This window comes from Neolamprologus brichardi, chromosome 12 (assembly GCF_056152115.1).
Source record: "Neolamprologus brichardi isolate AB-2024 chromosome 12, ASM5615211v1, whole genome shotgun sequence".
In the NCBI taxonomy this organism is placed as follows: domain Eukaryota; kingdom Metazoa; phylum Chordata; class Actinopteri; order Cichliformes; family Cichlidae; genus Neolamprologus; species Neolamprologus brichardi.
The window spans coordinates 16,895,360-16,910,850 of NC_142115.1; the positions used below are offsets into that span (position 1 = coordinate 16,895,360).

Here is a 15,491-nt window from a genome sequence, read left to right on the forward strand (position 1 = left end):
TTCCTGTTGCAAAAAAACATGTTTCTTTTTACCCTTAACTAGATTATTGATGCAAATGTAGCAGGGTTACAATCATCAAACCACTTAGAGAATACAAAAGACAACAAAATCTTCAGCAATTTATTTCTGCTTTTGTCACACACAAAAAAGGGCTAAACAAGAAGAAAACAACATTCTTCTTTCCTTTTTTTTAATTTACTGTATTTAATGCAACAACAAAACAGTTTTATTATTGTTTTGCAGAAAAAATAATATATATTTAGCTAGCCAAATACATATATTTTTTTTGATAACTGCTTTCTGCTCTCTGTTTTTCGAGCACCTGTTCACTTATTAAATATGTATTTCCACTAGATTCAAGTGATAGACTCAGAAGACAAGTCTCAATGAAAGTGACAGTTAATTCACAACAAAGTATTATGAAAAAACAAAACAAAACATGTTTTATAATGCATATTTAGTTGGGGATTACCACACCTACATAATCCTTTTAGAATCCCTGATGTCTTGATTGCATGTGTAGAAAGAATGAGCCGTTGCAGCATTTTTACTTTTGAATTGATTACTCTCAGTCTCGTGCATTTTCCACTGTAAATGCTCACCGTAGAATCTTTGTTTGCATGCTCATCCGTGTGTTTTCATCAACATGTGGTGAGCAACATGAAGAATATCTTTGAGCTAGAGCCGTACTATATATGTTTGTTCCTTATGTCAACTCCCAGCTCCTCTTTGGCTTTCAATTTCTAAACTGATGATGCATTTGTTAGACATTTCCGTCCCTCATGCCCATACGTGCGGTCTACTGCAAGCACAGACTGTCCATCTCCCTTGTCCTGTCACACTGAGTGATTATCCGTGCCACTTTTAGTTGTTATTTAGATCTCTCTGCGGTACTGCCATTGCTCTACATGAGAAAAAAGATGAACTGCGACTCCCCAGAGAGACTGTTTCAATTCAAAGCCAATAAAAAGTAGGACACCAGTAGGACATCTGCAGCAAAAAGTGTGAAGTAAAGCTGCAGGCACCTGATTCAGGTGAGCAGTATGTGGCGGATATAGTAGTTTTTTAGTAAATCACCTGTGGCATAGTATCAGTATCAGTCTGGCAAGTCTAGTTTCAATCAAGTTACCCTCCTTTCCCTTTGGATATACTGTAACAGGCTCTAAACAATGTCACTCTCTCATGTTTTGTGAGAACAGTCCTGTGTCCGAGTGCATCAAGGAGTCAGACTAAACTAGAAAAATGCTCAAGAACTGCCAGTCAATTTGATATTACACATTTCCAACAGCTTTTTCCTACAGGACACCGATGCCTATGGGTACGAGGTGAAGAATCAAAAAAGGGTTAGTTCATTATGTTAAACAGGACAAAATGTAAGATGTAACACATTAGCAAAACAATTGTGTCATTCTAAGAGCTGCTGACCACTGCTGCCCTGAGCCTTTATTGTTATTATTATTATTATTATTAGTAGTAGTAGTAGTAGTACTAGTAGTAGTAGTAGTAGTAATATTTTATTTTATTCTTTTTACTTTTTGTTGTTAAAATGTTTCTAATCACACTTTACATTAATTTTAAGTAAAGTAAAGGCTAAGTTATCCTGATACAATGGCCCAACATTCACCATAAACTAACATCTCTTAGAGTATTATCCTCCTGCTTCTATAATTATATACACTACTGTGCAAAAGTCTTGAGCTACTCTTCACTTGTTTGTTTGTTTCTTGATTGTTTGTTTTTGTTGCATACTGCTAGTAATAAATCTCAAAAGTAACAAATGCTAAAAGATACAACTGAGTTAGATCCCTTTATATGATTAAATGATTCATAGGTCAGTGTTAAGTGGCTTAAAGAAACCCATTCCTCTGAAAATAGTCAGGTACAAAGACTGGAATGACAATGACTGGAAAGGCAAAAAATGTCCATAGAACTTTGAAAGTCCTTCTCCTGTTGCTCAAGACCACTTAATACCACACACAAAAAAAAGTGAGAATCTGGTTCCTTGGAGCAAAATATATAGAAACGAGATGTGACTCAGAACGTTTGCACAGTACTATATGGTAACAGATCTGAAACAAGTTCATTGGAGTTTATTATATATTACCAAAACTATCTTTAGCATCCATGCAATACTGAAACTGTGACAGTTAAAAAGACACCTAAGCATTTTTATATTATTATCCTATCAATCCTATTTAAACACATTGCAATCATTGTGTCACTGCATGTGTTTAAAATTGAATAAAGAATGCATTTTGTGTACCCCAAAGACACAAAAGCACACATTCAGTCAGCCCGTTAGTTTATGCAGAGTTTTGAGGACAAACTCTTAGGCATCACACAATACCATCAGGAAGATGTTGACTGGTCCACAGGTATCCTCTCTCTTTTTTCAGTAAGACTGCAGCAGACGCTACGGCCCACACAGAGTTACTGTGTACACAGATACAAGTACTTAACAGGTAGCACGACCACTACATATCATGGCTTGACTATTGCTTGTTTATCTGCATACAGATCCTTATATGACTTTACTGATGAATATGCTTTTAATAATAATGGATTGCATTTATATAGCGCTTTTCGAGAACCTCAAAGCGCTTAACAATTCCACTATTCATTCATTCTCACATTCACACACTGGTGGAGGCAAGCTACAGTTGTAGCCACAGCTGCCCTGGGGCAGACTGACAGAAGCGAGGCTGCCATATCGCGCCATCGGCCCCTCTGGCCATCACCAGTAGGCAGTAGGTGAAGTGTCTTGCCCAAGGACAAAACGACCGAGACTGTCCGAGCCGGGGCTCGAACCGGCAACCTTTCGATTACAAGACGAGCTGCAAACTCTTGAGCCACGATAGCAACACTATTATGGAAATAGTGTATTATATTTTTGTACTACTGTATATTTTGCGAACTATAGTTGATTTATTAAATATAAATCAACACAGGGTTGTTCGAGCAACTATGCTCCTATCACCGAGCAATACAGAGTTATGATCAAAGAACTGATGGCAATCACACGCCAGAGAACATCTGTACAAGTTTCTGCAGCTGCTGTGCTACTGTCTCTTTAAATGGATCTTCCAGTCCGTTGCCCCGGTAACCCGGAAGCCTCACGCGCTCCATGCAGCATTGCTGAGAGTCCTTCCTGTTTTACAAAATTACAAGGAAGCAGCAACAACTGGATAGTCGCATACCCTGCTAATGGTGCGTGAGTCGAAATGAAAGTATGCATGCATCCGCTGTAAATAGCGGTTCCCTGCTCGATCCTCTCTGCTTCGTTTGGTTAAAATAAACGTCTAATAAAAACACGAATATCCTGCTGTACCCGCTCGCAGTGGTCCATCTAGGGGGCTGGCTCTTTTTCAGGGGATTTCTTTCTCACAGAGCATAAACAGATGTTTTCTGTTGTGGAGAAAATGACGGAGGAGCCAGAGAGAGTTATACGTGTGAAAATGAATGCCGTTTTTGTAGTAACTTCAGCGCAGTTTTAAAGGAAGAGGAATTTCGCTGTGTTTGCATATTTAACTCAGCTGTTGCACGTGTGCTAAGTGGGCAACACGACTTCCTCCATGTTTTATGGTATTATGGCTGACAGATAGCTGCAGTGTTGTGTTATTATAGAGTAACTAATCACTAATTCATTCTCTTTAAGAAACTGGGAGATTGTAGTGTTTACAGGAGAGCAGGACGGAGCAGTAACATCCCAAATGTTATGGCCTGCTTCAACCTTACAGGTGCAGCATGCTGTGACCCAGTTGCTATTGTGGTCTTACAGAGGGTTGTAGTCCCTGATACTGAGAAATATTTTTATATGTGGTACTAACTCAACTCATGCCCAATTCTTGGTTTTATTCTTTTTATTGCGTCACTTGACAGGATTCACCTCAGTGATCACTGGGAGGAAAGGACCCATGCTCTCTCATTTTTGTGCTGCAACACCAGCCCTGTTCATATTGTGGATCATCATGGCCCAGGTTGCTGGCCAGGAAGATAGAGAGAAAACTACTGCACTCAAAGGTGAATTATTATTAATAATGATAACACTAATAAATAATCATTTAAGGAGAATTAGTAAAACAGAGGGAAACAGGCTTTACTTTTCTGAACCAAATTAAGGTCTTTTTCTTCTATTTTGACCTAACGGCAGGCACACCAGCATTTCAGACTCAATACCACACAAATCAATAAGATTATGAGCTGTAATAAACTTAAAAAGTAAAATTAAAAAAAAAAAAAAAAAAAAAAAAAAAATATATATATATATATATATATATATATATATATATGCGAATATAATTCTTAATTAAAAAAAGAACAAATAAAAAGATTTCTTAAATGATGGGAAATATTTTAAAAGCGTGGTTCTTTAAATATAAGAAAGAGAGCCACTGCATCTAGGATGAGGACAGCTAGGGAGAAATATACAACTTAACATGCTATATTCTTTCTTTAGGGAAAATTAAAAACTTGCTGATGCTGTTATGCTGACCTTTACTGACTGACTCCATTTACTAAAAGTAATTAATTTTAGTAAATGAACTAAAACTATGAAAGTATGAATCAACTATAAAAATATATTCAAACTATAAAAATATGAATTGACTTGAAAGGACCGAAAGGTTTGGGCATCTGATTAGGATGCCTCCTGGACAGCTCCTACGTGAGTTATACCCTACTGGGAGGAGGCCCAGGAGAAGTCGTTCCCCAGGATGAGGTGGAGGAGGTGGCTGGGGTGAGGGAAGTCTGGGCTTCTCTGCTCAGACTGCTGCCCCCAGGACCTGAACCTGGATAAGCATCAGAAAATGGATGGATGGTTGGATGGATCAACCTTGATTAATTTTATTGTTCAAGATTAATAAAAATCATGGTGTGTTCGGTGTGAACCTTTACCTTGCCAGTTATGCCAGAAGTAGTTTGAGAGCCCTTACAGAGTAAAGATCACCTTTATACTACGATGAAACCTTTTTATTCTGACTGGAGCCACCCTTCGCAGGGGTCAAGGGGTCACTTAATGGTTTTATAAAACTGCTGTGTAATGGCACAGTGGTTAGCGCCATGGCCTAGGTCCTAGGTTCAGATCAACCAGCCATTTGGGAGTTTTCTTTGTTGAGTGTGCATGCTTGGCCCCTTCTCCCTGGGTTGGTCATTCTAAATTGGCCATACATTTGGCCTAGAGTGTCTTAACTCTATGTTAGTCGTCTTAGCAATTGTCCAGAGTGTACCCCGCTTCTTGCGACAGTTGGGATAGGCTCTAGTCCAACCGTGATTTTGAACTGGATAAGTGGAAGAAAATGGCTGGAGCGTTATACATCACCCCAGTAGACTGCTGAATAACCACATGTCAGTTTTACACCTTACCAAGACATTTTATGGTATCTCTCTGTTAGGATATGTTAAACATTTGTCTCTTGAACTTAAAACTATACTTAATGTATATATTGCATGTATTGTATGTGAATGCTCTCCTTTCTACCCACTATACATCTTAATGATGATTTAAGAAGACCTTTTAGTTTAAACAAGCATCTGTTGCTTCGTCATATGGGGATAATGAAAGTAAAATGTACATAGTGATTTTGTGGGAGAGAAACTGAGATTACAAAATGAATGTGTGGATTTTGTATAATGCAGATAAGTGGAAAAAATGGATGGATGGAGTTTGTATCATTGAAATAAAATCATTTGCTTTTTTTCCACAGATTTGCTGTCAAGAATAGACTTGGATGAACTGATGAAGAAAGATGAACCTCCTTTCACTTTCCCCAAAACATTGGAGGAGTTTGAATATGCCTTTAATGAATGTGAGTGCATAGATTTACTTTTTAAAACAAAAGCCAAAAGTGTCATGATGAGCTCCACGGTTTGAGCAGTTACACAAAGCCTGCTGCCGTAACAAAAAACACCAAATCCCATGACATCTAGAGATGTCAAAGATGACAAAGATTAGATGAGTTATGCTATTTTTTCTAGTCTACTCGTAGCCTTCTTTGCTGACACGTGCACAGTTCTGTAGTGTCATAGCGTCATGGATGAATCTGCATGGTCACAACAAATTGAATGGTACACTGACTTTCACACAGATCCCGATAAGAAATTTTAGATCACTCAAACCCAAGGGAGAGAGATACAGAAAGTTTCTCCTTGCCATAAGTGACACTGCAGACAGCATAGACATAATTCTTTAACTGAGGTGAATGTGTTACAGTTTGTCTGGATTGAGGAAAAAACTCTGTAAGGTCTGGAAGCAAATTCCAGGAAAATATACAAGGCTCTGTCTTTTACGTGTCAGCTGTAGTGGTTTCCAATTTTTATGGCTCGTGACGCCTTAAAATAAAGCAATGTCTGCTTGTAACTTTTTGTTGCAAACTGATGAAATCCACCAGTAAGCAAATTTGTAAAAGTCAGGTCAGATTTGTGTTAAAAAAAAAAAAAAAAGGTAATACTTTTTTCTGCCTTGATTTACTTCTTTTGTCGTCTTGTGATCCGTGAGATTAAACCTTAGAGTGCTAGATGGGTCATGGTCCTCAGGTTGGGGAACTGGAATCATTACCGTTCGCTTTTGTGTTATGTCAGCATTTTATATTTAATGACAATGTCTCTTTGAGCAAGTAAAGGTGTATGTCATTCAACATTAGAGTGAGGAGCAGAGCTGAAGCCAAAGTGGTGTGGGTGTAAATGATATGAAAGTCTCTTTAGGATTCTCTTGGCTTGCTTTAATCAAACCAGGTGGAGAAAAGGGGAAGAGCTGGAAGGGTTGTAGTGCTCGGGATTTTGGCTTAGTATTCCTTTGTAGCCTTTTCCTCTCTCTTTCTCACCCTCTCTCTGTTCTCTGTCAGTGTCTCTACTGGCTGTCTGTCTGGCTGAGTGGGGGACATGTTGTGTACTCTACGGCCCGTCAGTAACCTACTCAGCCTTGCCCTCTGCCTGACGGAGCATTTGCATAACCTCGCTGTGCCTAAGAACAGAGACATGGAGACTTAGCCCCCACCGGCTATTATGCCAACACCCGCCAACCACTCTACCCCACCCGCAAGTCCCAGCTCAGTCTACCATGGAGGCAGAAACACATTCAGAGACTCTCCATCTCCTCTTCCTCCTCCTTCTGTCTCCTTTCATCCCTTTTTATATCCCTTCCTCTGTATTTCTCTATTTTCACATCCTGTGTAAAATCTCCAGCTGAAGAAGAGCTTGCTCCCTCTCTCTCTCTCTCACACACACACACACACACTGCGCAGCCCTACCAATCTGTATGTCTTGTCAGTTTCTACTCAGGCCTGTTTTTGAAGGATAGCATTTCTATTAAAGCCATGGTGGCCCTCAGGCAATGTCTCTAGTATGTCGACACACAGTCGCTCTGGCTTGCAGGCATTTATATAGCTGCTCTCGGGCTACTTTAGCCAGAGACAGGTGGAACAAAAATGTTAATTTGACCATGTAATGATGTGAATACAGAAGAGGCTGTGTACAATAGTTTGCAGGTATCTTAATCACTGAAGATGATGGCTTCATCTTGCTAGCCCTGCGGTTTTCCATTACTGGAAATCCAAGGTTATGTACACCTAATTAAGCGGCCAAATTGAGAACAGAATGCTAATTATGACAGAAAAAGAGGAGAAAAGTTGAGAAAATGTTATTCCTTTGAGAGGATGTGATGTGGGAGACGGTGGAGCTGATCACCCCCAGCCCACGCATACACACACACAGACACACGCGCACCTACACAGACACACACACACCTTTGCTACTGTAGGATTTCATTATAGCTCCTCTTTTAGGCAGTAGTGTTTAGATCCTCACCCCTCCACGAATGCATAATTGATTTTTTTTTTCAAAGTACTTTTTGTGCACACTGCTTTATCCTAACTTCTTGTGTACCTCTCAGGCACAAATCTATTTTTTAATGCAAAGCGACACCGAACCTGCATTCAGGATTACAGGTTGTCTAACAAGTAACTATGAAAGCGAATGTTGTTATATACAGTGAGCTAGCAATGTACGATTTATCACATTGATAGAGGTGTGAAAATGGTGGGAATTTAGAAGGAAATGAAAAAAATGCGCATTCTTTTATCTTGCAAAGATTTATTTATTTATATCTTAGATTGTTTTTACGTTTTGCAATAATTGAGAAAATATGAGAGCCCCCTGGCTATTTGGGTTAAGTATGTGTACTTTTTGTGGCTTAGCTCTTACAATTTTTGCAGTCATAAAGGTCAAAATTAAATTTAACACTATTTAGTGTTTTATTGTGTTGTAGTGTCAACTGGAGGATCGATGGGCTCATTGCTAAGGTAGGGGTTCCACAGCCACATGAGGGTAATTGCTGAAAAAAGTAGATCCATTTCTGAACACTGTTTTTGTATCTTAGGACTGTTTTGCATTAAATATATCTTGAATATACTAAAAGCTCCCCTCGTTTCCTTGAATTATAATAAATCACTTAAGCATCGTTCCAAAGACTTTTCGTTTTCTCTGTCAATTCTTTTGTGTAGTAATGGCAGCGTGGCTTACTTGTAGCAATTTACGGAAGCGCAGATACTTAAGTGACACCTACTGTATTCCCACACCTGGTCCTCCTGGCTGGAGCTTCTGATCTGTGTGGGTTTTTGTGTGTGTGTAAGCTCTTCTGCTTAGGGTGATTGGCTGATGCCCAGACAACATCCTCAAAGGAACTACGAGGAGCAGTTGTCGTTGTGCCTAATGCTTGCCAGCCGAACTTTCTCCCTTCATGCTCACACGCATACACAAAACATACTGAGAACCTTTCCCACACCCACTTTAGTCTTTGCTCTTGGAGATTTCAGGTGGAAAAGGCAGGGACAGAACTGTGGCCTGTCGCCAGAGTGAGCACTGAAGGAGAGGGAGAGGGAGATGGGCACTGTTAAAGAGGAAGGGGAGAGGCTTTTTAGATGAGTGAAGAGACAGAGAGAGGGAAAGAGAATTTTTACCATACCAGCTGTCCAGCTCTGGCCTGCCAGACAACCCAGAAGGCTGTTGGAGTCGTGACTGGAAGAATGCTGCTGCATCCATGGGCCTTGTACCTGCCAGATGGGGGGGGGATAAAAAATAAGCAGTAAAAAAAGTCAAGTTTAGTTTGGCAGGCAGATGTACGTTTTGATGTGCTGTCAAGAGCAGGGATTCGCCTACTTTACTTGCACGCTGTAATAGAAGTAATAGAAAGGTATTGTTTATTATTATTACACGTGTCTTTTTGTCCCATTACATTTTTTTCCCACAGATGGCCAGCTCCGCCATATAAAAACGGGTGAACCCTTTGTGTTCAATGCCAGGGAGGATCTCCACCGCTGGAACCAGAAACGCTATGAAGCTCTTGGAGAGGTAACACACTGCTTTTTCTGCTGGCCTGCCAGTTCATAGTATGCTTTATTATACTTCAGTTGGGCCATATTGATCAAGTTTGGCTTCAGCTGCTGAGCTTATTAGGATTATCTGTCTTGACTGGTGAGAAGATGTTGCACTGGTTGTTGTCTGTTTGGACAGCAAATAGGCTCAGACTGACACACAAAGCTATAGGCAACTAAAATACAGAATTAAGTAAGCACTTTGAACTTGCTCTACAAAGACAGACAATAGAATCTACAGCCACTGAGTATAATAGGTTTTTTGTTCACTTTACATTAAAAACATGTATCAAAAAGCATAATCTAATTTTTAAAAAAAGCTCATTTTATTAGCCATTAAAGCTTGTGGTAAATTTAAAAATTCTTCCTGAATATAAAGTTTTACATGTAAAACTTGGAGTGTTCAGAAGTGCTCAGTGTGCACCCCTCCAGACACATGGCACAGGTCCATATAATAGTCAAACCCGTCCCATACGTTTGTGAGCATGTCTAGAGTCCCTGCTGTTGGGATCCCATCTATCTGCAAACATGTGAAATTTACGAGTCCCCTGTTTTGATCTCCACCGGTAAACAGCTGTGCAATTAAAGCACTTTGAAATCGGGAAATTCTTTTTGATACACTCTGTATATTAACAGTGAATCTTAGCCTTTTTAAACCAACACTAATGTTATCTCGTTTAAGCTAAAACAAAAATCTCACAATAGCATACTTTCATAACTTTCAGTCTGAAGCTGTTTTTTGTGGCTAATTTGGTAGCAGGAATCATGAAATTTTGGTATTGGTAGGGATCGTTGGTGTTGTGACATTACTACTTTAGGGAAATAATACTTTTAAGTTCAGTTTTTGTTGCCCAGTTAATGTTGGAGCTTGTTTTTCTAGCATTACGTAGTGAGGGACTCACATCATGATGTAAGCTTTCTGCCAAAAACTTAAAGCTGAACTTTGAGAAGCAACTTGAAAAAGGTATAGATAGTCTCATTTTCTTCAGCTGATAATCATTCTTCTTTTTATGACTTTATTATTTCCTCTGATCTGAAAACATTATGCTTTGGTCCCTTTTAGGATATTGCTTTACACTACTCGCTGTAAAAAACAAAGTTATTTGGTTCGAAACATAGAAGTCTGGCACCCTGTAGATTCACACTCCTTTTACTGCTTTTCATGGTGTTGTACAAATGAATTCATATTTTTATTATATTTCTCAGCATGACTAAAGACCTGTCTTTAAGTTGAATCAATTGTATTTATTTTTAAGAATCTTGATTTTATAACTGTGATGAAGCCTTTGTGATGAGTTTTTTTTTTTTCATTTTCTCTGATCATTGCACGGTTTCACCTTGGAGTGAATTTGCTGGTGTATCGACTCCTGGAAAGATTGTGGTATTGTGTTAACAGACATCCGAATGCTCCACACCAGCAAACTGGCCACACTTCTCCATTTAAAGACGTGGTCACACTTCCTGATAAGTTCAGTTCATCAAGTGCATTTGATTAGTGGCACCTGGCTCCTACTTACCCTCTTAATTGGGGTGGCTGTGGCTCAGGAGGTAGAGCAGGTCCTCTTCTAATTGGAAGGTTGGTAGGTTCGATCCCTAGCTGCTCCAGTCTACATGCCAGAGTGTCCTTGGGCAAGATACTGAATGCCGAGTTGTGCCCAATGGATTCAGAGTATAAATGTATACAAATAGATAGGAGCAGGTAGTGTTAAATACTGCTTGTGTGAATGTGTATGTAAATATGTGGTGTGTTGGATAAGCAGAGTGTACTTCGTTTTTCACAGACCTCCATAGTGTCCTATGAAAACTTTCTTTTTCATATGACTGTGTATAAATGTTAAGTGATCATTAAAAATGCTCTCAAGTATGATTTGTTACCCAGACCTTCCAAACAACACTGTGCATATCTGTGCAAGTAGATCACAGCCTCTCACTCAACTGCGTAGCCACAGAGAGCAGTTTGTTTATGGTGGGAGAGAAGACTTTATACTCATCTGTAGGTTTTAGTGACTGTTTGTCCAAAAAGTCACTAGATGTGTCACTAGGTACTTAAAGGCACCTTTTGTAAAATCTCACCACTAGATGTGAGCAGATTGCAGTCAGCTGAATTCTGTTTTCTCACCCTTCCCAATTCAAAATACAAAATACATCTGTACTAAGTGTAGACTGTCAGTCTGCTGTTTATCTCAGCTGTCAATAAGTGTCCACGTGTATTTACTTCGGGGGAAGCTATAAAACTTTGTGAATGGAGTTCGATACAAGTTGACGAGTCAGTAAAGTTCATGGCTGTTCAATGACAGTAATACTGAGGTGAGTTGTTGAAGATATCCTGAGCTTTTTTATCGGCAACTGTTGAGCTGTTAGCTGCTATTAGCCTTTGTTAGCTGCTGTTAGCTTGACACTGTTGGGCTCGGAGAGTTAGCAAAGAGGAGGAAGAGAATGATATGATATGTCAGTCGCATTGTCTATTTCTGTTTTCACTTCTTTGGTGAAGGGGACCTCTTCTCAGATGTTAAAACATCGATATGATCCTTCATATCGTTGAGTCTGATGATGCAGACCCGAATTAAAATGAATGTTCTCTTCTCCTCTGTCTGTGGCGTACTACGCATGTGGCCAGTCTCTAGCCACATACATAAAATGCAGAGAGGTGTAATGATAGTGTCCATCTCAGTCACTGTATTTTAAGATGGTGGGGCAACATGGCAGCTTTCACAAACTGGTGTCTGCTCCTATGCATTTCTAAGATACATAGCAGTATTTCTAATTACACACTAACAATTGTATATTTAGGAATACAATTTTATTTTTTCTATTAAATAAACTAAAAGAAAACTGACTGTACCTTTGAAAAAAATTTGATTTAACGAAATGCATTATTTAAGCAGCGCTCAATATTTTCTGTGGAGCTCTTTGATGCACCTTTTTTTGGATATACAGATTTTTTTTCTGTATATCCAAACATACACCATTATAAAGTTCACCTCTAATTCACTCCCACAGTTCCACAACATACAATATGCATTAAGATAATGAGACAAATGTTCTTTTGTAATCTTTTTCTTTTTTTTCCTTTTTGTAATTTGCATTCCCTACTATGTTGCTTTTAATTGTTGTGAACATTCTTTGAAGTTCAAAGCAAAGTGATAGACCTGTTTGTGGGATTACCTGTTTTTTTTTTTAAATGCTGTATACAGTAGCTCCTTTGAGAGCCGTCTGTAAATCCCCCCCCTCCCCCTTTTCTTTTGAATGCTTGGGCGCTATCTACCAGCATCTAAAGAGGATGTAGAAACAAACATTTGGTAGCAGGAAAGCAAAGGCCCAGAAAGAACACACAGATATTTAAACCAGCTGAACTCGAGCATCTGAGGGGGGCCAAGCATTCAGATGAAGCAAATAATCATCAAGCACAATGTATGCAAATTTTATTCATCCTGTGATTAAAAAAAATTGACAGTTATATCTTCTTCAGAGAAGGAGAAAGGAAATAGTGTCAATCCCTGTTGATGTGAGCTTGTGTAATGAGAACAAATACTGTATGAGTTGTGCTTCGGGAGATTAACTGGCTAAGAAGAAAGGAGCACTACCTGAATAAGCAATATTATCTGTCTGTTGTTTTTAGGCCACAGATGATTCAAGAAAATGAATACTGTACCTCTCATACAGCTTTGCAAGTACAAATGCATTGTTTTTGCTGGGAAGAAATATGCTCCATTATAAATAGACACAACTACTGAATTGTATGCCTTTGGTTGTAAAAGTAGGTTATGGTGCTTAGTCAGCCTCTTTATGTGCGGGTTTAAGGATGTGCGTGTGTGTATGCGTGTGTGTACAAAGCCATACCTGTATGCTTATTTATGCAACTGTATAGCCAATGCATGCAAATGTATTTCTCCTTGAATTCTTACTGCATGCTGTTGTTTGTTTGTGTAGTCGTTTCTTTCAACACTATCATCCTGTTCTTTATGTCAGACAGAAGACTTTTTGCAGATGTCATGAGGGTAAATGTGGAACAACACTCTATGCAGACAGCTCTGTTATAAGCCAACTCCACTCCACAACACACCCTAATGCCCTCTATCAGCCAGCCACCTGAGACGGTCTGAGAACTAGCTACATTCAGCCCAAGAGCTGTGTAAGATGGCACAAGGACATGGGTGCATGTGTTTGCCCCTGGCAGTGTGAATAGAATAGCTTCATCATTGCCCCCTAATGTTCAATCAAATTCCTTTCTCTCCCTCCCTTTCTCCATGCCTCTGTCCATTTCTCCCTCTCTCCTTCCTTTCTTCCTTTTACCATCACTGTATGCTCACAGTTCTGCATTTTGCGTGGAGGACTCCTTGTATGTGCACATGCATTCGTGTGTCTGTGTGCGCGGAGGCGGGAGGGTGGCGGCTGTATTGTCAGACACATCACAGCACCAGATGTCCAATTTGCACTTCAGCCTCGTCTGAATGGAGGGACAGATAGAAAGAGGGAGAACGAGAATGTTGGTGTGATGGCCTCCAAGCAAAAGAAAGAGATGGGAACAAAATTTTGGTTGAGCACAAGAGCAGCAAATGATTTTTTATGTATAAAAAAATCATTCCGAATTTCTGCCATATAATCGTGGTATTATGTGGAGATTTGCAGATTGTATGTGAGAGAAGTTCCACCAGTCCACTTTGTTCGGAGACCATTGGTCATATTTCTCTGCATATAAGTGAGGGGGGGAAATACGTGCCTGGGCTGTGGTTCCAAAATCAAGAAATGCTACATAAGGTTAGATAGCGCCCTGATTTTTAGATCTAGTAAAATAAATGAAATACTTACAGTACGCTATATAGCAGACTTATAGTAGAAGGTTATTCCTCAGCTCCATAAATGGAAAACCTTTAAATGTACTCAAGGAGCATCTGTTTATTAATAATATGAACTGTGTTTTGTAAGGGAAGCTAGGTTATTCTGCACAGATAGGACTGGAGAAACCCACCTGAAAACCCCACACGCTACTGGTATAGTGACATTTCCCATTTTTGGCTCTCAGTGTTATCATTATGGCATATTACAGCTTAATAAAGAGTGGGCTATCTGTGCAATGTTATTCAATGCAGCAGGGTCACCTCAGCCTGTGTAGGTGTCAGTTGTAGTCTAATTCCAGTGATTTGGTGATGAATCTCTCTGATAGGAGACAAGCATAGGGTCTGGCCCAGATGGAGCTCTATTAAGCTGTTAATAAATGAGGATTCTTCTCTGCTCTGTCTGCATCTGTCGAATGGAAGGCAGTCACAAATTTGTAAATACACACACACACAGTCAGAATATTATAATGAAGTAAAGCTAGCCAGATGGCTGAATTAGAGAGCTGTCTCTCTCTCCCTCTCCCCCTCTCTCGCTCTCTCTCTTTCTCATTTTCTCACTGTCTCTTTATCTCTCTCTCTCTCTTGTCTCATACAATATCTACAGTCCCTCTGTTATCTTTTTTTCTCCTCCTGTCTCACTCTGTTTCCACATTATGGATATTGGTTGTCATATTGGCAACTTGCTAGCCAAGGTTCCGGGCACTGGTGCTAGAACAAGTGAAGGGTATAAAATGCGTGGTACAAAAGTCTGAGACCAAATGTGAAGATACTTTTAAATGGCATTAATTATTTATAATTAGAAATCATGATATGAGCTGTGATCTGAAATTAAAATTCAATCTTTGAAAAAATGTCTTAGTATTTAATTACATAATGCGCTTGAGATAGGCCTGTGTGCAAAACCCATGTTTTCCAGTATGATTGCTTTTTGTGGTGTCAGGAAAGCTCGCTGTCCCTGTATATTTTCCCTTGTGTTGAGCTCAGGTGTGTGTGTGAATGCCTCTTTTGTTTTTTGTCTTTGTTTTCTTTTTGGCCTTCAGATACTTCTTGAAAACCTGCGAGGTTTGTTTTGGGTTATTATCCTGCATCATTATAAATCCCACTGCGCAAATATTCAATAAGAAGGTATAACAGGTTTCTAAGAAAAACCAGTAGTCAGCCAAAAGAAAATCTTTGGTGATTATAATTGTACCTAGTCTTAATCCAATGAAATTGTTCAGTGGGTGGGTTAATATCTGGATTAATTTAATCTAACACTGTGTGTGAATTGCACTGTACATACTGTCTT

General features: G+C 39.4%; 1 protein-coding gene across 1 annotated transcript in view; it reads left to right on the forward strand.

Moving 5' to 3' along the window:
* The first annotated feature begins 3,074 nt into the window (after window positions 1-3,074).
* Window positions 3,075-15,491, forward strand: part of arb2a (ARB2 cotranscriptional regulator A) — a 162,490-nt gene continuing 150,073 nt past the window's right edge. Inside the window, exons 1-4 of the mRNA XM_006784093.2 lie at window positions 3,075-3,207; window positions 3,880-4,020; window positions 5,703-5,804; window positions 9,242-9,342. Of these exons, the coding sequence (XP_006784156.2) occupies window positions 3,075-3,207; window positions 3,880-4,020; window positions 5,703-5,804; window positions 9,242-9,342 (477 nt within the window). The remainder of the gene's footprint in view (window positions 3,208-3,879; window positions 4,021-5,702; window positions 5,805-9,241; window positions 9,343-15,491) is intronic.